This window comes from Electrona antarctica (assembly GCF_951216825.1).
Source record: "Electrona antarctica genome assembly, chromosome: 6".
Classification (NCBI taxonomy): Eukaryota; Metazoa; Chordata; class Actinopteri; order Myctophiformes; family Myctophidae; genus Electrona; species Electrona antarctica.
In genome coordinates, this window is record NC_136811.1 from 9,292,476 (window position 1) to 9,319,422 (window position 26,947).

Here is a 26,947-nt window from a genome sequence, read left to right on the forward strand (position 1 = left end):
GGGGCGGGACTGCGACGCTCTATAGTGGATCTGATGGAACACGGGTTATATTTCCCATTTCCTCAAAAGTATAGCAGTTTTTTCCCACAATACAGGGTTTCCACCCGACAGCAACGATATGTATCAAATGTGTAGGAATGGGCTATATATTATTCACAGTCAATTAATAAATATACTATCTATTTAAAAAAAAATCTATATATCAGATGTGGGCAACGATAATCCTCTCCTCCTCTGCGTCGACAGGTTTCGGCTGCGTTTGGGTCAGAGCATGAAGCTGCAGGTCAAAGACAGACACCCGGTGGTCGTCAACGCCACCAAAAAGGTATAGACAAACAGTGTGGTTTTTGGCAGCACATTTTGATTTTAGTTTTAGTTCATAGTCTCTTCAATAGTTTTAATTTAGTTTCAGTCACATTTTAGTCACCTGGAAAGTTTTTTAACTCATACATAGCTAAATGGCAGTAGCAATAGTTCAGCACAGGCTAACATTGATTTGTTCTATTTTTTTTTAGAAAGAGAGTTGTAAGATAATTTTTTTTTAAGTAAAAAAGAAAAAGAAAAAAATTGTTAAAGGACCACTTCACCACTTTTCAACTTCTCTTCCTATAATTGGTCCTAACTAATGTTCATGATAAAATACCACAATTTTTTTCTACTCAGTCTGTGTCTCATAGGAAGGCTGTGGGCAGTTCAGAAACCCGTCCACCAGTGACATCATCGATGGTGAATCCAAGCTAATAGAAACGGCAGGCTTTCTTTTCCTGAAAAGTTGCAATGCAAAAGTTGAAGCCATCGTTCTCACGATAATAAAAATCTAAATATATTTTAAAACAAATCTTGTTATCTGCCTAACGATGATGTCACTCGTGGACGGGTGTTCGAACTGCCCAAAGCCCTCCTATGAGACACAGACTGAGTAGGAAAAAATGGTGGTGTTTTATCATGAACATTAGTGAGGACCAATTATATGAAGAGATGTTGAAAAGTGGTGAAGTGGTCCTTTAAAAGAAGTCAAATAAGTACTTGGCCTAGAATGAAAAAGGTGCTCCTGGATCAGTCGGGATATAAATAAGGAGAAGATCCGGACACTCAAAAGTTTAAAAAGGGGGGAAGATATCCATTTAAAAAAGTTCTTCAGTTTTTCTGAAAAACCTTATGTTTCTGTATCAGTGGTGCTCAATATTTCATGTCAAAGGAGCCCAAAAACTATACGTAATATGCCTCCGCCCCCCATCTGAAAATATGTTGTTCCAGGGACCTCCCCAGAAGCAAAGATTTGACTTAAAATGCTCACTCTGTAATAATATATATTCAAAGATTTGAGGCACATTTGACGATTTTTCAAAAATAGCAGACCTACAAGCTCGTAGCCACACAAGCTTGTAGATCTGCTATTTTTCAATAGCTAAAGTATAACACAATGCTTAAAACACCAAAAGGGGTTCCCGCCCAGAATGGTTAAACCACCCGTTTCGACCAATAACGGTCTTCATCAGGGGCTGGCAAATATAGAGCCTATAAAGGAAACTATAGAAAACATATATATGTCTAAATCTAATGTCCTCCACTAAAAAAAACAAAATAAAACAAGGTGCTGGCCATGTTCCTGAGCAGCAATAAGCCCTTCGACCCGTTCCTGACCACGCTGACGCCCTCGTGGGGCCTGTCGGACGCCTGGGCCGCGGACACCGAGGACGGCATAATGAGCCACGCCGTGCTGCTGTCGGAGAAGGAGGGCTCGGACGGCGTGCGAGTGTGCACGGAGGTGCCAGGACGGGCGACGAGGTGCGTGGAGCCCACGTGGATCGCCTTCCCGGCCGACGACGCGCGCGTGTGGTCCAAGGTGGCGCTGGGGGACATGCAGGCTCACGTGACCGTGGAGGGGGGCGACGCCCCCATGGCGATGTACGTCTACGGAGGGAAGCAATACCGCGGCTACGGCACCGCCGGAGTGTGTCACGAGGGTACTATAATGCACACAAAATAAACATACTCAACTGATCCACCTGCTGGTTGATTTCGGAACTAATTTTCCAATATTTGCAAAAGGAAAAGAACACTTAAATGAAATGGCACAATACCAATGGCACCCAACTGTATACAGCCCCCAAGCAACTCTTATAGGCAGTGGTGGGAAAAAAAGTACTCAATTGTTTTACTTAAGTAAAAGTACCAATACTGCAATTTAGAAGTACTTTGTTACAAGTAAAAGTACGGAATTGAAAAAGTACAGTATGTAAAGCATCGGCATCAAAATGTACTTAAAGTACTAAAAGTAAAAGTACTCATGCAGAATGTCCCATTTCACAAGTTCAAACTGTGTACAAAATCTTTTGAAAATAGCAGATCTACAAGCTCACAATGCAACGTGACACATTGTGAGCTTGTAGATCTGCTATTTTCAAATGGCCGTTGAAGTGGTTAATGTATGTTTTCTAATAAAAATTAAAACTAAAGTTTTCAAATAGTTGTACTGAAGTAAAAGTACAAATGTTGGCTCTGAGATGTAGCGGAGTAGAAGTAAAAGTATTGGAAATTGGAAATACTCATGTAAAGTACAAATACCTCAAAATTGTACCTCAAAAAAGTACAGTACTTAAGTAGAAGTACTTAGTTACTTTCCACCACTGCTTATAGGTCATATTTTTCATATCTGGAATCTAGAGTTGCAATACCAAAACCCTTCACCACACAACCAATCAATAAGCACCTTTGTTTGACCTGGTGGCGCCGCCCGGGACAGCTTAAACCATTTAGGCCTGACGTCGAAATTTAAAAAATGTCTTTTTTAAAATGTATTTTTTTCTGAAAAACCTCATGTTTCTATATCAGTGGTTCTCAATATTTCATGTCAAGGACCCCAAAAAATATATGAAATTGGCCGCTGACCCCCATCTGAAAATGTGTTGTTTCAGGGACCACCTCCCAGAAGCAAAGATTTGAGTTAAAATCTTTACCACATGTTCATGATTTTTCAAAAATAGCAGACCTACAAGCTCAAGCTATGAGCTTGTAGATCTGCTATTTTTCAATAGCTAAATTATAACATAATGTTTAAAACACCAACAGGGGTTCCCGCCCAAAATGGGTTAATTTAGCTTCTCCGAGGGAGATCACGTAATGAATTAAAAAAATCACAGAATGAAAATCCACCATATATACATGACATGTTATGAGCTACTTTCCGTCAATACATTCTGTGCAGGTGATATTTTTTTTGGATTGGATTATTTAAGTGTTATAGGTTAGAGTTTGGAGGCGCTCATTGGAAATCGCAGTAGCTAGTGGGATGTCGCGTTATTGAATACAAAGAGGAAAATCCAAGCTTTCCGTACAGCTGCGATGTTGGTGAGTTTGACATTGTTTAATACAATCAGATTGGACTTTTCTGTACGGATGTATGGGCTGTCAAGGGTTGGTATTGCAACTCTAGATGCCAGATATTAAAAATAGGATGCGAAAAAGAAGGCACTGGAGCAGCTCAGGCAATTTAGGCCCTTAGTTTAATAACAGGGTGCATTAAAAAGTGACAACGTTTCGATGTTTAAGTTACAACTTCGCCAGGCCTGACCTGCGCAGGTGCACATGCACGCCATTGTATTCGATTATTAAACAACCTGTTGTTTTCACCTTTTTTTTTGACGGGGGTGCACATCTTAGGGGGTCAGAATCCCCCAATCACCCCTTAATTTGAACCATGGATGTATTGTGATGTATTGTGTGTGTGTGTGTGTGTGTGTGCGTGCGTGCGCGTTTTCCCCCCAGCCGCTGCTACAACGCCCCCTCCGACGCTGCCCCCAGACCCCTGTCACGGAGTGACGTGTCAGGAGAAGGAGAAGTGTGTGAAAGGCGTGTGTGTTCACACGTCCACAGAGACGTGCCGTGCGGTCGGCGACCCCCACTACCAGACCTACGACGGTCGATGCTACGACTTCATGGTAGGGCATTAAGCGACTAGTAAATCCACTAGTCGACCTTGTTGGTACTAGTTGACTAGTTGATAAGAAAGTTATAGTCACCAATGTAGACGTTTTTTGTACAATTATTTATTCTCCCCCCCCCCTCCCCCCAAAAAAAATCAACTAGTAAAAATGACTAGAAGTGAATGCCCTACTTCATTCATGGTACCCTCAACGTACTGTTAACAATGTTTCACATATTTGAGCGGTTCCTCACCGCTCCAATGAACAGCTATGTGTGTCCCTATGTATGTATGAATGCATGTATGTCTCTATGTAGGCTACAGTATGTATGTCTCCATGTATGTCTGTTTGAGTACGGACATCTGCAATTCCGCTGATTGATGTGGCACTGTTGAGCATTGTGGACGTGTGTCCACACATGTCCACACGTTATTTCTATACACATGTTAAGCCAGCGATACAATTATGTCCTTTCAAGGAGCAAGTGAACATTTGGCAGCAATGCCAAGTAACCTCAAACACACACACGCAAGCATGCACACGCACACACAAACACATGCGCACACACACACACACACACACAGACACATGCACGCACGCACGCATGCACACACGCACACACACACACACACACACACACACACACACACACACACACACACACACACACACACACACACACACACACACACACACACACACAGAGTCAGGTGTGTTCTCTACAATGTCCCGGTGTTTTCCTCCCAGGGTACCTGCACCTATGTCATGTCAACGCTCACGAAGAACATCACCGGCCTCACGCCCTTCACCGTGACAACCAAGAACAATCACCGTGGCAACCGCCGAGTGTCTTACGTGAGGACTGTGACGGTCAGCGTTTACGACCTGACGATCACCATCGACAGACAGAGAGGGAAAGTCCTGGTAATACTGTATACTGTACAGGTCATCCTGTTATCTCTCCTCTCCTCTCCTCTCCTCTCCTCTCCTCTCCTCTCCTCTCCTCTCCTCTCCTCTCTTCTTCTCTTCTCTTCTCCTCCCCTCCCCTCTTCGGTTCATTGTCGTCATATTTCTTATCTCTTTGATCAGGTGAATGGTGAGCTGGTGCACCTGCCGGTCAGTCTGTCGGGTGGTAAAGCGTCCTTATCTCTTTGATCAGGTGAATGGTGAGCTGGTGCACCTGCCGGTCAGTCTGTCGGGTGGTAAAGTGTCCGTGAAGCGCAGCGGTTCCTACGCCGTTCTCACCACCGACTTCAGCCTCCGCGTCAAATACGACTGGAACTCCAGGCTGTACATCACCGTGCCCTCCTCCTACTACCGCCACCTAGGGGGCCTCTGCGGGAACTACAACGGAGACAGGGAAGATGACCTGCCCGCGCCCACTGGTGAGAGGGATGGATGGATGGAAATGAAAGAGTGTGAGGTGAATTTAAATCTACAGGAATCAGATTTAAATAAAACAAGAGAGACCCTACGGTTGTGCCATTTGTGAAACGAGCTTGTAAATACTGATCTGGGAACCCCTTACTGGTGTTGTAAATAAGATGAGAGAGACCCTATACCAGTGTGCTGTTTGTGTGTGGAACGAGATTCTAAGGCCTCACTCAGACCTTTACTGCATTGCTGTATGCTTGTTGGATGAATGTTGTGTAGTGTCATGGCCGCCCCAATGCATTTCCAATGGGAGTCACATGGTTTGAAATAATATTTGTGTTGTATGAGGGGGAGGGGCGCAGTCGAAACACAGCCGAAAGCCATACACCAGCTTGTAGTCCAAAATGTGGACTACAAACCATGTGACTTCCATTGGAAATGTATTGGGGCGGCCATGACACTACACAACATTCATCCAACAAGCATACAGCAATTTCTTTAGTTTCTTGTAAAAAATAACACAATGGTAAATGGTGCATTTATATAAAGCGCCTTTATCCAAGGCGCTTTACATATAGATTGTGCATTACATTCACACGTACATTCACACACCGATGGCGGAGGAAACCATGCAAGGCACCAACCAGCACACCAGGAGCCATTTGGGGTTCAGTGGTCTTGCTCAAGGACACTTCGACACTATGACTCTGGGGGGAGCCCGGGATCGAACTGGCAACCTTGTGGTTGCTATCCAGCCGCTTTACCCCTGAGCCACCGCCGCCCCAGCGTCTTTGAACCATGCACGGATTTCACCCACGTCTTTACTTGTAAAACTGTGACGTGACAATGAAGATGATTCTGATCATGCTCTCCAAGCAGTGGCGTGCACAGACATTTAGAGGGGCAGGTGCTCAAGTGGAAAAAAAGGGCACTTTGTGCAGCGCGTGGAACCGGCCGGTTGCCTTAATAGTGTGAGATTTATAGATTGTGGGGCCTAAATAATATATTAGGAGCGTTTTATCAAGAATTGATCAATGTCACCATGGTCCACATACTGTACAGTGTAACTGTACAAAAAAAGAAAAATAATTCAGTTTTTTTTTCTTTTCTAAAGGGCACATTGCCAAAAGGGCAGGGGGTGCTCTAGCACCCCCTAGTGTCACGCCACTGTCTCCAAGACATACATGTATTAATGTAGTGTGCTGTTTTGTCCCTTGCAGGTGCCCAGACGTCCGTTGTCCTGAAGATGATCCAGACATGGAAGGTGGAGGACTCGGACCGTTTCTGCAGTGATGACTGCGGAGGACACTGTCCTTACTGTTCACCCAGCCAGCGGACTCACTACCAGAAACCCAGCCTGTGTGGAGTCCTGGCCCAGAAACATGGACCGTTCTCAGCCTGTCGCGATGCGGTGGAGCCTGCAATGTACCTGGACAACTGTGTCTATGACGTCTGCATCAATAAAGGTATAGGCCTCACTCAGACCTTTACAGCGTTGTGAGTGTCATGGCCGCCCCAATGCATTTCCAATGGAGGTCACATGGTCTGTTGTATGGCTTTCAGCTGTATTTCGACTGCCCCCTCCCCCTCACACAACACAAATGTTGTGTCAAACCATGTGACCTCCATTGGAAATGCATTGGGGCGGCCATGACACTACACAACATTCATCCAACAAGCATACAGCAATGCAGTAAAGGTCTGAGCTCAGCCATAGGAAGACCAATTAGAAGCCGAGGTGACATCCCACTACCAGAATCAGAATAGTATAGTCGACGAGTAGTGGTGTCTGGTGGGAAAAGTACTCAATTGTTATACTTAAGTAAAAGTACCAATGCTGCAATTTAGAACTACTTCGTTACAAGTAAAAGTACGGAATTGAAAATGTACTTGAGTAAAAGTACAAAAGTATCTGCATCAAAATGTACTTAAAGTACTAAAAGTAAAAGTACTCATATTGCAGAATGTCCCATTTCACAAGTTCAAAATGTGTACACAATCTATTGAAAATAGCAGATCTACAAGCTCATTGTTATTTGTTATTTTCAAATGGCCGAAATGTATAGGGTTGAAGTGGTTAATGTATGTTTTCTAATCAAAATTTAAATTGCCAAAGTAACTAGTAACTAAAGTTCTCAAATGATTGTAGTGAAGTAAAAGTACAAACTTTGGCTCTGAGATGTAGTGGAGTAGAAGTAAAAGTATTGGAAATTGGAAATACTCAAGTAAAGTACAAATACCTCAACATTGTACTTAAGTACAGTACTTAAGTAAATGTACTTAGTTACTTTCCACCACTGCTGGTTGCTAGTATAGGGCACTCCACTTGCTCCAGCACTTCCACAGACTTTACATAAGTACTCTGCCAAGGTTATGGGCTTATTGTCCCACCCTCAATGTCTTCACATTATTGTACGGTTAACATAAAACGCATTATTCAGGCATATTTCAGCCACCTCTTTTGCCCATTTATAGGACCACTCGACGCAATGTCCTCAAACAGTGTCACGCACCTATGGTAACATCATTCTGCAGGCCACAAGTTTCTGCGTTACACTTTTCATTTTTTTCCTCCCATTTGTGGGCCCACAGGTTGAGAACCACCAAACACGATACGACAGTTTTTCTGTCTAACCTGTCTTGTCTGTCTGTCTGTCTGTCTGTCTGTCTGTCTGTCTGTCTGTCTGTCTGTCTGTCTGTCTGTCTGTCTGTCTGTCTGTCTGTCTGTCTGTCCTACCTGTCTGTCTGTCTGTCTGTCTGTCTGTCTGTCTGTCTGTCTGTCTGTCTGTCTGTCTGTCTGTCTGTCTGTCTGTCTGTCTGTCTGTCTGTCTGTCTACCCTATCTGTCTGTCTGTCTGTCTGTCTGTCTGTCTGTCTGTCTGTCTGTCTGTCTGTCTGTCTGTCTGTCTGTCTGTCTGTATGTCTGTCTGTCTACCCTATCTGTCTGTCTGTCTACCCTGTCTACCCTATCTGTCTGTCTGTCTGTCTGTCTGTCTGTCTGTCTGTCTGTCTGTCTGTCTGTCTGTCTGTCTGTCTGTCTGTCTGTCTGTCTGTCTGTCTGTCTGTCTGTCTACCCTACCTGTCTGTCTACCCTACCTGTCTGTCTGTCTGTCTGTCTACAGGTGCCAGGCAGTTCCTATGTGATAACCTAAAGGGCTACAATGACGTGTGTCTGTCAGAGGGAGTGAAGGTCAATCCACAATGGAGGACGATTGCCAAGTGCCGTGAGGAACCTTCCCTTTCTATTCTATTCCATCCCTTCTATTCTATTCTACACACACACACACACACATTTCTGTGTGCTGTCTGTCACTTGTCACTGCTGTTGTATCATATACTGACTCACCTGCCAGTGAGGAGCCCCCGGCCACCGGGAGGACGTACTGTAGAACCTCCGTCAAACACATATCGGTATCGAAATACATAATAATATTTGAACCCATTTTGGGCGGGAACCCATTTTGGTGTTAGCATTATGTTATGCTTTAGCTATTGAAAAATAGCAGATCTACAAGCTCATAGCGCGCCACCGAGTGGCGCGCTACGAGCTTGTAGGTCTGCTATTTTTGAAAAATCGAAGAACGACTGACATAGAAACATAGCTTTTTCAGAAAACTGTCAGGATGTAGAAGACATTTTTAGAATCTGATCTCAGGTCAAAATGGGTTAATTTATAATATGTTGTTTTGACGATGGTGTATTTTTTTCTCTCTCTCCTGTCAGCCCTGTCCTGTCCCGCTGGCAGTCACTATGAAGCGTGCGGCTCCGCCTGTCCGTCGTCCTGTGGCTCTGTGGACAGTGAGAAGCAGTGTACGGACCCCTGTGTGGAGGGATGCCAGTGTGACAAGGGACTGGTGCTGAGTGGAGACCAGTAAGTACACACTACAGCCCTCTGTGTGGGAGGGACTGGTGGTGAGTGGAGACCAGTAAGTATACAGTCCTCGGTGTGGAGGGACTGGTGCTGAGTGGAGACCAGTAAGTACACACTATAGTCATCTGTGTGGGAGGGACTGGTGCTGAGTAGAGACCAGTAAGTACACACTACAGTCCTCTGTGTGGAGGTACTGGTGCTGAGTGGAGACCAGTAAGTACACACTATAGTCATCTGTGTGGGAGGGACTGGTGCTGAGTGGAGACCAGTAAGTACACACTACAGTCCTCTGTGTGGAGGGACTGGTGCTGAGTGGAGACCAGTAAGTACACACTACAGTCCTCTGTGTGGAGGGACTGGTGCTGAGTGGAGACCAGTAAGTACACACTACAGTCCTCTGTGTGGAGGGACTGGTGCTGAGTGGAGACCAGTAAGTACACACTACAGTCCTCTGTGTGGAGGGACTGGTGCTGAGTGGAGACCAGTAAGTATACAGTCCTCTGGGTGGGAGTGACTGGTGCTGAGTGGAGACCAGTAAGTACACACTACAGTCCTCTGTGTGGAGGGACTGGTGCTGAGTGGAGACCAGTAAGTATACAGTCCTCTGGGTGGGAGTGACTGGTGGTGAGTGGAGACCAGTAAGTACACACTACAGTCCTCTGTGTGGAGGGACTGGTGCTGAGTGGAGACCAGTAAGTATACAGTCATCTGTGTGGGAGTGACTGGTGGTGAGTGGAGACCAGTAAGTATACAGTCATCTGTGTGGGAGTGACTGGTGGTGAGTGGAGACCAGTAAGTATACAGTCATCTGTGTGGGAGTGACTGGTGGTGAGTGGAGACCAGTAAGTACACACTACAATCCTCTGGGTGGGAGTGACTGGTGCTGAGTGGCAGTGTTGATTTCGTCGACTAACACTAAGACAAAAAATGTTCGTCGACTACCTTTTTTCACTCAGGAAAACTAAATGGAAACTAAGCTATGATGACTATAAGACTAAATATACTGACAATTTCGTCAACAAATGTTAGGGAGACTAAAATGTTAGGAAGGGACTAGTGGACAAGAGATCCAGTATAAGTCATTTTACACTTGGTTGCATGCTGAAAATAGCCGATCTACAAGCTCACAAGGTGTCGCAGGTGTAAAAACAGTCATTACAACGTTTTAGTCGACTAAATCAACTGTAGATTTAGTCGACTAAAATCATAATGATATTTAGTCGACTGAAACTAGACTAACACTAAAACATTCCGGGTGACTAAAATGAGACTAAAACTAAATGAAAACTATTCAAGAGACTGTGACTAAAACTAAAATCAAAATTTCCTGCCAAAAACAACAATGCTGAGTGGAGACCAGCACTAAAGTATAGTATACATATAGTTCGTTTTCAATGACACCTGCATTTCTGCGTGGAGCACTGGGGAGCAGTCGCGGTGCGACAACGCAAGCGGATTTACGCGAGCGCGTTCCCGTGAATTTGTTTTGCGCGCATGCTCGTTTCGTGCAACACGCCCGCGACTCACCGGACTTGGATTCTGTTTAGCTTCTTTTCCCTCTTGAGCAGACCTGTAGCAGACCTGTCGTTGATCCAGGCCAAACAACGCCTGCGTTCCTCGCTTTTTTGGTCAAAACATAATTTCATTTGTCCAAGTTGTGAGATGCTAATGCTATAGCGTGGCACCATATTAACTAAACATCATAGGTACTGTACTGTACTGTACTGTACTGTACTGTACTGTACTGCAGGGGTTCTCAACGTTTTTGGCCGGGGACCCCCGGAAATGCTTTGGCAATGTCTCGGGACCCCCGCCCCGCCCCCTCCCGACCCCCAATATAAATTGACTGCTACAATAACCTTAAACCATTTTGGGCGGGAACCCCTTTTGGTGTTTTAAGCATTGATATAATTTAGCTATTGAAAATAGCAGATCTACAAGCTCATAGCGCGCCACCGAGTGGCGCGCTATGAGCTTGTAGGTCTGCTATTTTTGAAAAATCATGAAAAAAAAAAAGAAACTTTTTTTTGGAAAATAATTTGGGGACCCCCCAAACTAATTTGGCGACCCCCCGAGGGGTCGCGACCCACGGGTTGAGAACCCCTGCTGTACTGTACTGTACTGTGTGTTTCAGGTGTGTACCTACGTCCAGCTGTGGCTGTCAGCATGAGGGCAGGTACTACACACCAGGGACCACCTTCTGGGCCGATAACAGCTGCAGCACCAAATGTAGCTGTGTTCGTAGAGAGGTGTGTGTGTGTGTGTGTGTGTGTGTGTGTGTGTGTGTGTGTGTGTGTGTGTGTGTGTGTGTGTGTGTGTGTGTGTGTGTGTGTGTGTGTGTGTGTGTGTGTGTGTGTGTGTGTGTGTGTGTGTGTGTGTGTGTGTGTGTGTGTGTGTGCGTGTGTGCGTGCGGACTTTTATTGTTTGTTTAGAGCACTTTTAACAACCATATAGAGTGGCAGTAAAAACATTACCAGGCCTCTCACTTCACACAAGTGTGATTTTCTTTCAAATTAACAAATCCTCTTCAGGTCACGTGCAAGTCAGCTAGCTGCAAGAAGACTGAGCGCTGTGCCGTGAAGGGCGGAGTCAGGAACTGCTACCCAGAGTCCTTTGCAAAGTGCTATGGCACAGGAGACCCTCACTACCGGACCTTTGACGGTCGTCGGTTCGACTTCCAGGGAACCTGTACTTACGTGCTGTCTCGGCTGGTCAAGGGCTCTGACCCAGGTCTGCTACTCTTGGTTTATGACCACTTGAAACCCCAGCATGCCTATTCTATAGGGGAGCAAAAAATGACTGAAAATATATATAATATTGTAATTTACATTATACATAAACCAAAATGTGCTGTCAAAATGAACACTTCTAACAAAGGCTTGCTTGGTCACGAGTTTCATCTTGTATTGTTCTTTTGGGTCTTTGCTGCTATTTCATTGTTTTCCATGGATTATAGAACTATATGACCGGAACTTAGAGGCACTTTATTGGCAATGGTGTGATTATTATATAGCATATATTCCTACTTGTTCTTTTTTTGCTGAGACATTGTAGATACAATGTAATTATGTAATCACAACTGATATAAGAAGAGTACTTAAACCCTGGCCCCTCCAAAAGGTCAATAAAATGTGCCCCAAATATTCTGACTCAATGAGGTTTTCAGAGAGAGGACAAATATGACAGAAAGGAATAATAAATAAAATAAAAATCCACGTCCAGGCACTCAAGGTGGATTTTGTAGGTAAAGGGCCTTTATTAAATGTGGGCTAGCGCCCCTCAAAAATACAACTCTCTAGGTAAAAGTACTTTATAAATTGTCACTCAGGTTTTTGTTATTGTTTCTTGACCACAATTGTGTTCTGCCAATTGTTTTATTATTAACCCATTTTGGGCGGGAACCCCTTTTGGTGTTAGCATTATGTTATGCTTTAGCTATTGAAAAATAGCAGATCTACAAGCTCATAGCGCGCCACCGAGTGGCGCGCTACGAGCTTGTAGGTCTGCTATTTTTGAAAAATCGTAAAAATGTGGCACAAATCAAATTTTTTAACTCTGGTCTAAATGGATTAATATTATTATTCTGTGAATTGTTTTGCAGATCTGGTTCCGTTCCAGGTGTTGGTCCAGAACGAGAACAGAGGGAGGAACAAGGCCGTGGCGTACACCAAGTCTGTCTCAATAACTGTGTATAACAACACCGTCAGCATGAGCAGCGACGACCCGGAGAGAGTTCTGGTAAATATATCTACAGTTACTAGATATCAGTGGTGGAAAAAGTACTCAATTGTTTTACTTAAGTAAAAGTACCAATACTGCAATTTAGAACTACTTTGTGACAAGTAAAAGTACGGAATTGAAAATGTACTTGAGTAAAAGTACAAAAGTATCTGCATCAAAATGTAAGTACTCATATTGCAGAATGTCCCATTTCACAAGTTCAAAATGTGTACAAAATCTATTGAAAATAGCAGATCTACAAGCTCACAATGCGTCGCGTTGCGACGCATTGTGAGCTTGTAGATCTGCTATTTTCAAATGGCCGAAATGTATAGGGTTGAAGTGGTTAATGTATGTTTTCTAATCAAAATTTAAATTGCCAAAGTAACTAACGTTTTCAAATGATTGTAGTGAAGTAAAAGTACACATTTTGGCTCTGAGATGTAGTGGAGTAGAAGTAAAAGTATTGGAAATTGGAAATACTCAAGTAAAGTACAAATACCTCAACATTGTACTTAAGTACAGTACTTAAGTAAATGTACTTAGTTACTTTCCACCACTGCTAGATATACTTCCCAAAAGTCTCTATAATCTGTCTCTGTTACTGTATCTGTTGACGATTCATTGTCAACAGATAATTGCATTGGAACGTTACCATTTGTATTTCTGTTTGCCTCTCAGGCTTCGCCATCACAAATTGCACAGGGCAGATACTCTAGCGCATATAACTTAAATATCCAAAGAAATCACTGACAATCATTTTTTCTTTTCTAGAAAAAAATATAAAATAGCGGAAATAGTTGATCTGTAAGCTTGTAGATCAGCTTTTTCTGCAACAAAAATAAATAAATAATTGTATGGACATTTTTCAACGTGTAAACGATTGACCATTATGTAAAAAAAAAATATTGCGATTATCTCAAATAATTGCGATTAGGCAGCGATTTTTCTTTGATGAATTGAACATGGTGGACTCTCTTGTAAACAAGTGTAATGCTTAATTGGGTCGTCCACTCACAGTCTTTGTATTGAGTTTGTGCTTGAAATGTACTGTAATTCTGCAAACTGTTAATAAATATTTCAATCAATCAATCAAAAGATTAAGTAATAATTGTGACGGGCCTAATCACGAGTCTCTTTGTGGTTCTTTCAGGTCAACGGCCGGCCTGTCAACCTTCCCTACTCCACGGCGGATGAAGAGCTGTCTGTATATCGAAGTGGTTACACCGGCGTCGTGCGGACCGCTTTTGGTGCGACACTGTTGTTTGACTGGAGGAGCCATGTCCGGCTGAATCTACCCAGCATTTATTCTAACGCTGTCGCCGGTAGGTTTGGGATTTTGTTTTTTTGTTTTATTAACTATTAGCTTACTTTACGGATGCGGGTGGTGTACCAGTGTTGTTTTTGGCGGCACATTTTGATTTTAGTTTTAGTCCTAGTCTCTTGAATAGTTTTCATTTAGTTTCAGTCACATTTTAGTCACCTGGAATGTTTTAGTGTTAGTCTAGTTTTAGTCGACTAAATGTCATAAGATTTTAGTCGACTAAATCTACAGTTGATTTAGTCGACTAAATTGTATTTTGGCAGGCCTTGATGCCGTCGTAATAACCGTTTTTTACACTTGCTGAAAATAGCCGATCTACAAGCTCAGTTGCGACACGTTGTGAGCTTGTAGATCGGCTATTTTCAGCATGCAACTAATTGTAAAATGACTTATACTGGATCTCTTGTCCACTAGTCCCTTCCTAACATTTTTGTCTAGTTTGTATTTGTTGACGAAATTGTCGGTATATTTAGTCTTAGTTTTAGTCATCATAGCTTAGTGTTCATTTAGTTTCCATTTAGTTTTCGTCAGTGGAAAAAGGTAGTCGACGAACATTTTTCGTCTTAGTTTTAGTCGACGAAACACTGGGGTGTACAACCGTCAAATGTGTCGAGTCAACTTGATATCAGCTAAACGTGGATTCATGTTTATGAATTTATTTAAGACTAGGGCGATGCCTGCTGGGAACGCATGCCCCTCGCGTTATGCAGTACTCGACATACGCAAAGGACAAATGTGACTCTTTTTGATACAGAGACAGTCATGGCGGCAATACTAACTGTCCAAAATGAGTTAACACGAGGCCTGCCAGGAACATAGACACGTAGAATAGCGTACCGTGCCACACCCGGAAAAGCCGTTTTAACAGCGATGTATTCTTTAATGAATGTTTTAATACGATCAAATCGTTCGCTACCGTTCGTTAGCACAACAAACCGAGAGAGTCAGTAGCCGCAGCCATTTTGAAGATGTGCGCGCATCCACTTCCAGTCTAAGCCAACCAATCACAGCTCTGTATCTCAGAAACAACATTGAGGGGCAGTTTCTGGTGAATACAAGGGTTTTCAACGGGCTGTAGCAAGCAGGTTGACACTCGCGGTCGACTTTTTCCACCACCGACCGACACAACAACATCCGGGTATGAGACCACACACAGCAGTTTGTCATTGTAACACGCCATTACGGATATTTGGATCTTCAAAGTAAGTGTTACGCGCGATTAAACAATGGCAATACGCGATCAATGGATGGATTAATGGTGGTGTGAATTGTGATTTATAGCACAGGCAGACTCTTCACATACAACTAGAGCATGTCTGAAATAAATGTCAGAGCTGAGATCGACATGAAGATATGAAATAAATGCTTAAACATGTAGCTATAGGTGTAATGTTAGAGACCACAGAAGTGAACCTTTCAAGCCTGTTTTCTCAACTCGCTGTTTTCTGCAAGACTCTATAAGCCATATCTCCAAAACTGGTGGGCCAAACTGAACAACGAAATATGTCAATTTGACATATTTGCTTTCACATGACATGACAAAAACTAAAATTAAAAAAATGTCAATGACTTAGCCTCAGTCAGAAGCTGTCACAAATTGATACACACACGCACAGCAGACTCGGAGATTTCATGCATTTATAGAGATTACTTGAGAATATTGATCACCTGACTTTCGCACCTCCTCTGGTCCACGGGCAATACACACGGCAAGTTTGGAGTTATATTATCATATGGATATCTCTGTATCTGTCTGTCTACCTGTTGCCAGTTGTATGGCCATATATGGGCATCTATTTGTCGGTGCAACTGCACAAATCTGCGTTGTTAGGCATGCTTGGCAACCGTTTGTTGACGTGGGCGACGTCACACCACAGCTCCGGTCAGCCTGATGGCTGACCAGATATAGAGTCTAAGATTCCCATAGAGATCTATTCTGCCCCGGGATGACCTAAAGAGAGATTCATATAGTGAGCGACTGGACTCACACAGAAATAAAATAACTAAAACGTGCTGTGTGCTCAAGGTGAATGTCCGCAATAGAGGCGGAATGGGCCCCTCTCCATTTGTCCAAGCCGGGACCCCTCCCCCCCAATATTCCGGAACCAGGGGACCCACCGGCGAAGCCTCCTCCGACGGCGGGGGGTCCCGCCGCCGTCACGCAGCCGGTGGGCTCAGACGTGCAGATCAAGAAGATGCTGACGGACGAGAGGATGCGCTGCGAGATCCTCCTGAAGAACTACAAGGACCTGCACGCCGAGTACACCAGTCTGCTGCAGGGTGAGCTGGCGCAGAGGCAGGGCGAGCTGAAGCAGCTGACGCTGGACCAGCAGTCCCACCAGGAGAGCCTGGAGCTGCTGCTGCGGCTCCGAGGAGAGCTGCTGGCCAAGACCAGGGAGCTGGAGGAGATGCGGCTGCAGGTGATGACCCCCCAGCGGCTGGAGCTCCTCCGGGCCCAGCTGCGGCAGGACATGATGGAGGGGCCGGTCAGGGAGCACTTCAACAGGCTGGAGGAGAAGATCGAGAAGCACAGGTCGGAGTACAAAGAGCTGCTGTACGAGCACATCCTGCTCACTTGCGAAAACATCTCCCTTAAGTCGCGGTGTTACGACGACGACGACGATCCGGAAGAAAGCGAAGGAGAGGAACCGGAAGAGACGACGGTCCGTCTTGAGGCCGAGGCGGCCCGTCCGGAGCGGCGCGAGGAGGGTCCGGTGATCCAGAACGAGTGCGCCTCCGACCCGTCTTCTCGCGAGGAGAAACGCGCGGAGGCTCCACCGAAGGATTCAAGGCGTGCTTCACGGCTGCAAGGACTGGAGGCGGAGGTGTCCGAGCTCCGCGCCCAGAACGCCCGGCTGGCCGACCAGCTGCACGAGGCAGAGGGAGAGGTCGGCTCTCTCACCTGCCAGGTGGACGGCATGAAGAAGCACGCGCTCCGGTCGGAGGCGGCCTGCGGTGTCGAGTCTAAAGCGGACGTAGAGAGGGAGTGCGATGAGCTGCAAACGCAACCTCGCGGTCTGCGGTATGACGCGGAGGTTCTGGAAGAGAGCGCAACGAGGCGAGAGCAACAAGAGGTGCTGACGGAGAAAGACATGGAGCTCATCCGCAGAGTGCCGGCCACCCGCGAGCAGGAGGCCTACAAGACGTGGTTGGAGAACCGCCTGGCGGACACGGAACAAGAGATAGACGAACTGGAACGGCGGAACCGGACGCTGGGCGTCCAGCTGGGGACGCTGTCCCGCTCTCAGAGTGACCTGGTGGAGACCAACGAGCGTCTGAGGGACATGCTGGACAGCGTCTGCGAGGAGCTGAGGGCGACCCGGGCGGAGGCCGATAGGAGCCAGCACGAGGCCGCAGCCGGCAAGCCCGTGCTCGTGGACGAGGAGAAGCACAGGCTTCAGCAGAGGCATACGGAGATGCAGGACAAATACAGCAAAGCCAAGGAGAAACTGCAGAGGAACAACCGCAAGATCCTAGAGTTGGGATTGGAGGCGGACGCGGCCAAGAAATGTCCGTCCTTATCAGAGGAGCATCTCATCAGACAACTGAGGGAGCTCCGTCATGCGATGTAAATCACGTCACTTCCACCCTCCATTGTTGCTGGGGGGGGGGGGGGGGGGGGGGAGGGCCGCTAGCTGTTTTAGCATGTAGCTCAGTGCGACCACCTGTGTACGCAGTTCCTTGCACAGAGGACAAGCCAGGTTCAGATAAATATTATATACACTGTTGTGTTATGGTGCGTTCTACCTTGAATTTATAACTGAAATATAGCCTAAAGCCCACACCAATGCAACCCGTCGCAAGAATGTGCAGCGGTCTTGTACCAAGGCCAGTTGCATAGTATGCATACTGGTGCAATTTGGTAATAATAGTAGTTGCAAGTACTTCAAGTGGTTGCAGTTGCAACTAGTTGCGTAGGTGTGGACTCTGCTTAAGGGTACGTCCAGGAAGGAAAAGCAGTCTTTTCTGAAATACGGTAAGGGGGGCAGGGGCGTCAATCAATGCGATCGACATAAACAGACTCTTATGGAAAGTACCAAATATTGACAGAAAAGTTTTAAACCAGGTGATGTAGGTGTGGAAGAATGAGCAACTATTTCCTGCCTAACATTACCTTTTATAGACAATCTTGTCACGTGAACACTGCCTTGTCTGTGTTTTATCATCGTTAGATGTTAAGGAAATACAATGTAATTATATTAGGTAAATTTGTTGAACATAACTGTGTTTGTTTAACGTAGGATGGTGGTAGAGTGGCCTGCGTGGCCAATAGCAGGCCGTAGAGACACGGCCTGCATGGCCAATAGCAGGCCGTAGAGACACCATTATTCAGCTCTGCGTTGTCACGGTTGTGGCTTTTGGACAGCTGATAAACAGTGGTTCACGTCATAAGTTCACATTTCAATTCTTAAAGCGTTAAACTATTTATTCTCCGGTTATAAAAGCACTCTACGCAGCCAGACAAAGGGGGCTGACGACTATAGTGCCTTCTAAAAGCAACCACAATGCAGTCGACCTTTAGCTCGTTTCTCATAGGGTTTTTAATGTTTTTTTTGAGTGGTGTAAACCACTCCTACAACTGGCTTTGTTAGTCTGTGCAGAAATAATGAGCATGGTTGCTATGTTCACCCTGTTCACCCGGGTGTGATTTCATTACGTCAGACATGATTTAATTACGTCAGACAGGCTATATAAGACCTTACACCACTCAGTTCACACGGGTGTGATTTTTTAACATAAAGGTGCCTAGTGTGAATGTAGCCTAACTGAGTTCACTAATCTAATAATAATGACATGGCAACATGGCAACACAACATACTAATGTACAGTAGGAGTATAGAATGTAGTTACCTGTATAAGAGTGTATAACAAAATCACAGGTTTATTTGGTAAACCACTAGTACATTACCTGGATTTTCACAGAAGAACTAGCAAATAGTCAAACGGCAATGACGGATGACAAAGCTATGTTTCTATGTTCTACGTTCTTCGATTTTTCAAAAATAGCAGACCTACAAGCTCGTAGCGCGCCACTCGGTGGCGCGCTCTGAGCTTGTAGATCTGCTATTTTTCAATAGCTAAAGCATAACATAATGCTAACACCAAAAGGGGTTCCCGCACAAAATGGGTTTTAAAGGCATGACGTGGTAAACGATAGAATTGTAAACAAAGGCCACATGCATTTCACAGAAAGATATTACATCAAACACACAACTGTTTTTTTCTGGCTGCTGGGTTCTAGAATTCCACGAACCCAATGTTATTTAACGGGTGCAGAAATGTCACAAACATGACATCCCGTGACTTAGCATGCATGCCCGTGTATATTAGAGACTCCTTGATATCGGATGTTCAGGCCGCAAGAGTGGCCTGAAAATCTAGCTTATTATTAATGCAAAGATAATGATGACAGAGAGAGATAATTAAAGATATTCAGCTGTTCAGCTATTTTCTTTTGCCATTTTTCGATTTGACATGCCATGTTGAAAGTGGGTATAAAACCAAACAAACGCATCCAAAATTGGAACTCACTTTGATCAATCTAATACCTGTATGGTTTCTGATAACATGCCATGTGAGGTGAATGTAAAATGTTTGTAAAAAGCAGTGGTGGAAAGTAACTAAGTACTTTTACTTAAGTACTGTACTTAAGTACAATTTTGAAGTATTTGTATTTTACTTGAGTATTTCCAATACTTTTACTTCTACTCCACTACATCTCATAGCCAAAATGTGTACTTTTACTCCACTACAATTATTTGAAAACTTTAGTTACTACTAGTTACTTTGGCGATTTAAATTTTGATTAGAAAACATACATTAACCACTTCAACCCTATACATTTCGGCCATTTGAAAATAGCCGATCTACAAGCTCTCAATGCGTTGCGACGCATTGAGAGCTTGTAGATCGGCTATTTTCAATTTTCTACACATTTTGAACTTGTGAACTGCACAATGATTACATTTACTTTTAGTACTTTAAGTACATTTTGATGCCGATACTTTTGTACTTTTACTCAAGTACATTTTCAATTCCGTACTTTTACTTGTAACGAAGTATAGTTCTAAATTGCAGTATTGGTACTTTTACTTAAGTAAAACCATTGAGTACTTTTTCCACCACCGGTAAAAAGGGACAACACTGTGTAGCTCTATTGCAACTATAGGCAGGGACTAATTAGCCATTGGGCCAGTGGGGCCGTGGCCCTAGGGGCCCTTGGCTCTCAGGGGCCCTTCGGGGAAATTGGGCCGCGCAGTACTAGGTTTGACGCCCTAAAAAGGGCTCCTGGGGCCCTTCGTTGGCCAAAGATTTAGTTACATTTAGGTCAAAAACATGATGAAAACACGGAGCCCACACACACTATGGGGGCCCTGCAAATATGACCGGCCCAGGGGCCCCTCGTGGGGGTGAATCCGTCCCTGACTATAGGCCTACAGAATTGCTCCCTGTCTGTATCTCAGATGTTTCTCAGTTCTTTTCAAACGAGCAATAAAACAGAGCTTTAAAAGCTTTCGTGTATATCTAACATTTTACCCAACAGTTATGAGGTTAAAACCCTTTGGTTAACTTTGACTTTTTTTGATGGCTTGTCTTAAACATACAGATGTTTGTATTTCAACCAAATACTTAATCAGCTAATTTCACTAATTGACACGCAATTAATCAATTAATTAATTCAAACTGGCATGATGATGGTAGCAAAATGATACGCACGATACGTTATATTGGACAACATATAAAACTTTATTTCCACCATTGCTATAAATGTAGTCGGACGGGACCAGACTCGATCACAATATAATCGGTTGGGTCTTTTGTTAAATCAAGTCCCTATAGTACTACATTTATTCTGCTGGTTTATTTTGGACTGAAAGCTAAGTGGATGGACATATATATATATATATATATATATATATATATATATATATATATATATATATATAGAAATAATGTAGACCTTCCGTGTTCCTGGCAGGGCTCTGTGGGAACTATAATAATGTAGACCTTCCGTGTTCCTGGCAGGGCTCTGTGGGAACTATAATAATGTAGACCTTCCGTGTTCCTGGCAGGGCTGTGTGGGAACTATAATAATGTAGACCTTCCGTGTTCCTGGCAGGGCTCTGTGGGAACTATAATCAGAATGGTAAAGATGACTTCCTGAAACCCGACGGCTCCCAGGCCAAAAACCCCAACACCTTTGGACACAGCTGGAAGGTAAAGATGAGCAGGGCTGGAGGTTGTATGGCTGAATGAAATCTGTACGTACATTTGTTTCGTATGTATACATACTTGTAAGTATACCTACTTGTATTTGTATGTAACTAGAAGATCGACCCGCCCGCCACATATGTGTGTCGCAGTGCGATCCAAGTGAGACACGCACGCACGCACGCATTTGGGTTGAAAACGCGACCGTGAAGGTGGCACTACTTCCTCATGCTCAGCATATGCACCACGGGTCTATGGCTTGCCCAACTGAACTGTGCATGCGGTGTGCGCTCACAACTTGTTATACCGTCTCTATAAAGGACTACATTTCCCAGCAGAAATGCTGCTCTCTCACCGTTAATAATCACTGTGTCTTCGGTGTTGCAGACGAGAAAGAAAAAGTATCATATGCTTCTTGTTCAGCAGGTCTCTCTCTTGTTCCAAATCACAAATCACGTTTAAATCAATTTCCCCAATGATTTCAGAGGGAGGAATCTTAATTGTTTTAGTCGGGGACGGGGTAGTGCTCGTTTAGCTTCGTTCAACGTGTGTACTTTCATGTACACCGGTTATCACCAGGTTCCATCAGGACCCGGCCGAACTCGACTACTCGTCGATGCATGAGGCCGTCGAATCAGTCAGTCTGCTACGAAATGTCTACATTTGCCAGGAACCATCCATCCATCCATCCATCTTCAACCGCTTATCCGTAGTCGAGTCGCGGGGGCAACAGCTCCACCAGAGTGCTCCAGACTTCCCTCTCCAGAGCAACATTAGTGACTTCCTCCTGGGGGATTCCGAGACGTTCCAAGGCCAATGAGTCGATGTGTTTCCTCCAACTGCGCCTTGGTCTGCCCCGGGGTCTCCTCCCAGTGGGACGTGCGTCGAAGACCTCCCTAGGGAGGCGCCCGAGAGGCATCCTAACCAGATGCCCGAACCACCTCAGCTGACTCCTTTCCAGGCGAAGGAGCAGCGGTTTTAGGAACATTTCCCACAATTCCTGTATTGCTATACATTTCCCACAATTCCTGTTTTCCTACATTTACAGGCAGGAGGGGATGTTGGCTGCACCAGTGACTGCGCTGGTGGAAAATGCCCCGAGTGTGAGCCTGCAATGACTGCACTCTACGAGAAGAGGCAGTATTGTGGCATCATCTCTGACCCGGCTGGACCTTTTAAGTAAGCGCTGCTCAGATCTCACACAATATGACGTTTTCAGAAACACACAAACAATGGATTGGAGGATAAAGCACTCCTCCTGACACATTTCTTGGTTTAAAGCCTGTGTGAGTGTGGCATGGATAAATCCCATTAACCACGTAGCCCCGACTATGTATCTCCACAGATCTTGTAAATGGTAAATGGTGCATTTATATAGCGCCTTTATCCAAGGCCCATTCACACACAAAGCAAAGCAAAGGAAAGTTATTATATTTACCCAGGGTATCTGGGCTAAGCTCAAGAACTTGTTTCCAGCCAGGCCCTGCTCATAGAACATTTCATGGTAGTGGTTCAATGCCTTGCTCAAGGGCACTTCAGCGGTGGTAATTTGAACGTGTCGGACCGCTGATTCGAACTGGCGACCTTCCGGTATCAAGACCGCTCCGCAATCCGTTCGGCCACCGCTGCCACACACACACACACACACACACACACACACACACACACACACACACACACACACACACACACACACACACACACACACACACACACACACACACACACACACACACACACACACACACACACACACACACACACACACACACACACACACACACACACACACACACACACACACCGATGGTGGAGGAAACCATTCAAGGCACCAACATGCACATCGGGAGCAATTAGGGGTTCAGGGTTCTTGCTCAAGGACACTTCGACACGAACTCTGAGGGAGCCCACAGGGTTTGAACTGGGAACCTTGGGATTCCTGAGCCACTGCCGCCCTGCTGCTGTATAGACTGTGGTCGTAGATGGTGTTTACTAAAAAAGAAAGGAAGATTACACAATAGAGAGTGTTTGGAAGCGCTCGTTGGAAATCACACAGCGGTCCTGCGTATACCGCCTAATGTCACATAATGCAGGAGGCAGCAGGACGTTGCGTTATTGAAAACGAGCGCTTCCAAACTCTGACACTCATATAACATTACGGTGGAGTTTTATGAAACAAAAACTCTGCAGATAGAAAGAGGATATTTCAAGCTTTTCGTACAGCTACAATGTTGGTGAGTTTAACGTTGTTGAATACAATCAAATAGGATTTTTCATCTGTCTCTCTGTCTCTCTCTCTCTCTCTCTCTCTCTCTCTCTCTCTCTCTCTCTCTCTCTCTCTCTCTATCTCTCCAGACAATGTCACGCCAAATTGGACCACACAGAGTTCCTCCACGACTGTGCTTATGACATGTGCGCGTACAAAGGCCACACCTCTGCCCTGTGTGGTAGCCTATCAGCTTTCAGCACCGCCTGCCAGGAGGCGGGAGCTACCGTGGAGACATGGAGGACTAAAGATTTCTGTCGTAAGACACACACGACACATGCACGCACGCACGCACGCACGCACGCACGCACGCACGCACGCACGCACGCACGCACGCACGCACGCACGCATACATACATGTACATACGCAAAAGAAATCCACCCTAAAACTGAATGTTTTATTCAATGAACGTAATTACACTTATACTGCCACCTGCTGGACGCACAGCCAACCTCAGACTGCCGAGGCCATTTCAATGCTGCACACGCTGGACCCACATCCTGTTTTGGGCGTCCATGTTTAATGCTAAATAAATAGCGTAAATTCTAGCGAGCTAAGATGAAGCCATCCTTGCTCTAGAAAGCGGCAATGTTTCCATCTAGACCACCGGATAATCAGCAAAGACCTCCGAACATCGCACGTTTTATCCAAACCACGGACATCCGTAGATTTAGACTTATTCAGCTTTTTAGTCAGCCTGTATAAAGGGAGGTGGACGGCAGCGATGTTGCGCAACCCGGTCTAGGATCGCTAAAGAAGGAAAGGCCAAGCCAAAATAATAATGAAAAAATAGAAATCAGCGATCCGGTTTGATATCAATAATAAAGCTTATCAGATGGAACATTACGCCAGAAGCAGTTGCTGGTTGTATTCCTTCTGACGGAACGTTACGCCACGAGCAGCTAATTGGTTAACGCCTGTGTCCTCCTTCTCTATCACTCCTTTTTGTCTTTATTTTACTCTCTCTCTCAATCTCTGTCTGTCTGTCTGTCTGTCTGTCTCTCTGTCTCTCTGTCTCTCTGTCTCTCTCAGCTCCATCCTGTGGTCCCAACAGTCACTATGAGACGTGTGCAGCTCCTTGTCCCCAGACGTGCAGTGGTCTGGTTTCTCCTCCAGCCTGTGGGGAGGAGGAGGAGGCAGGCACTGAAGGCTGCGCCTGTGACGATGGCTTTGTGCTCAGTGACAACACGTGCGTTCCAGTGGCCGAGTGTGGCTGTCAGTATGAAGGGCAATACTACCACCAACGACAGGTACTGTATACACGGTGCATTAACCCAGGGGTTCTCAACCCGTGGGTCGCGACCCCTCGGGGGGTCGCCAAATTATTTTAGGGGGTCCCCAAATTATTTTCAAAAAAAACAAAAAAGGTTTTTTTTTAAATTTTATTTTCACGATTTTTCAAAAATAGCTATGAGCTTGTAGATCTGCTATTTTTCAATAGCTAAAGTATAACATAATGCTTTAAAACACCAAAAGGGGTTCCCGCCCAAAATGGGTTAATAATAGAAGTAGGAGTTGCGACTGTACGTTACAGTTTACTATGAAAACCTGCGTATTGCGTCCGTCACGCCTTGTGACACGCTCCATATATGGCCAATACAAAATTAATTCCATATGTTGATCTGACCTCATCAAACCCTGTACACTCAAGACACGCTCCATATATGGTGGGTAATGCATTTAGGTTTACATTTAAGTCAGTCAATTGGGGTTGTTGGGAGGGGGGGATACGCCTCCACCAGAGGGGCTAAAGCCCCTCCCCCCCTGGAGCCGCCCCTGATAAATATTAAAAAGATTTGAATCTAGAATTGATCAATGTCACCAAGGGCCACATACTGTACACTGTATAAAACACAAATAAAATGAACAAACTGTACAAAAAACTAACTTTCAAAAGGGCACATTGCTCTAGCACCACCTAATGATTACTTAAGCTATTAAGTAATCATCATCATATCATCATATCATACTATAATTAAGCCAGTGTCTGTCTGTCTGAATGAATGAATGTGTGTCTGTGTGTCACTGTAACTGCCGTAGCTCCTCACTGCCTGCTCCAATCGCTCCCACACAGGCATTGACCATAATAATATGGAGGTCTTAACTCAATGGTCGCCAAGGACTTATTTAACTTCTTTTTCATGATGTCCTGGAGCGCCAAGGACGTGTTTTTCGTGTTTTATAACATGGTAAAAAAAAAATATATATATATATATATATATATAAAATAAAATAATATATATATGGTGGCGGTCTGGGACTTTTGGCGCCCCCTGGTGGCGGTGAATTAACGAAGCCCTTTTTTCCAATTTAACAAATTATAAATTAATATTGAATTTATTAGTGAATTCAAAATGGGGGGGGGGGGGGGGCAATATCTCACAACGGGTAAGGGCTAGTAATAACAATATGTGGTTATACTTTGTTCTCTCAGGTCTTCCGGCCCTCTTGCGGCACCAAGTGTGAATGCAAGGCTAATGGACAGATGAGTTGCGCCGCGTTCGACTGTTCGGCCAATGAGAAGTGTGCCGTCGAAGGGGCCGTCGCTTCCTGTGTACCAACGAGCATCGGGTCTTGCTCTGTGGGTGGAGCTAGAACAGTGAGGTCATTTGACGGACGGGTAAGGGAAACATCTTCAACAAGCAAGTTACCGTAGTTAGTTGAATATTTACAGTATGCGCTCAGTTGAACAATATACGGGTACAACAATATCAAGGAGATGTATCAAACGAGTGAATTGTTTTGATTCACAAGTGAATCGTTTGACCTTGCGGATCAAACTGGGAACCGCAAGGTTCCCAGTTCGATCCCTGTGGGCTCCCCCAGAGTTAGTGTCGGAGTAGCCTCGGAAACCCAGACGTTTTTATTTCCAGGGAGGAAAAAAAAGTCTGGGTCCACTTCAATTCGGCATAGAGTAGCGCAAACATCTCTCACTCTCTGCTGATTTCTGATCATCTGCACCTTTGTTAAATTGACACACGCACACATGTACACACACTCCTCTCTCTCTCTGTCGCTCTAAGTAATTAGTCTCATGTCGCGCAGCTGCGCATAGTTTCTCCCGGTGGATCCTGCCGGGAGCTGCCTATGCCATAAAAAGCATAGGTGAGTTCCAGGCTAGTGTCGAAGTGTCCTTGAGCAAGACTCTGAACCCCTAATTTCTCCCGATGAGCAGGTTGGTTGGTGCCTTGCATGGCTTTCTCCGCCATCTGTGTTTGGATGTGGGAATGTAATTGCACAATCTATTGTAAAGC

The 26,947-nt window shown here is 44.9% G+C and overlaps 1 protein-coding gene across 3 annotated transcripts in view; it reads left to right on the forward strand.

Moving 5' to 3' along the window:
• The window catches only part of LOC306925599 (IgGFc-binding protein-like), a 50,214-nt gene that overhangs the window by 6,899 nt on the left and 16,368 nt on the right, over positions 1–26,947 (forward strand). For all 3 annotated transcript variants that reach the window (XM_079504524.1, XM_079504525.1, XM_079504526.1), the window contains 17 exons: positions 247–325; positions 1,595–1,967; positions 3,769–3,941; positions 4,674–4,850; positions 5,086–5,311; positions 6,521–6,766; positions 8,422–8,523; positions 9,023–9,170; positions 11,305–11,419; positions 11,702–11,900; positions 12,772–12,908; positions 14,044–14,215; positions 21,335–21,432; positions 22,475–22,605; positions 23,782–23,951; positions 24,726–24,943; positions 26,128–26,313. In XM_079504524.1, the coding sequence (XP_079360650.1) occupies positions 247–325; positions 1,595–1,967; positions 3,769–3,941; positions 4,674–4,850; positions 5,086–5,311; positions 6,521–6,766; positions 8,422–8,523; positions 9,023–9,170; positions 11,305–11,419; positions 11,702–11,900; positions 12,772–12,908; positions 14,044–14,215; positions 21,335–21,432; positions 22,475–22,605; positions 23,782–23,951; positions 24,726–24,943; positions 26,128–26,313 (2,950 nt within the window). The remainder of the gene's footprint in view (positions 1–246; positions 326–1,594; positions 1,968–3,768; positions 3,942–4,673; positions 4,851–5,085; positions 5,312–6,520; positions 6,767–8,421; positions 8,524–9,022; positions 9,171–11,304; positions 11,420–11,701; positions 11,901–12,771; positions 12,909–14,043; positions 14,216–21,334; positions 21,433–22,474; positions 22,606–23,781; positions 23,952–24,725; positions 24,944–26,127; positions 26,314–26,947) is intronic.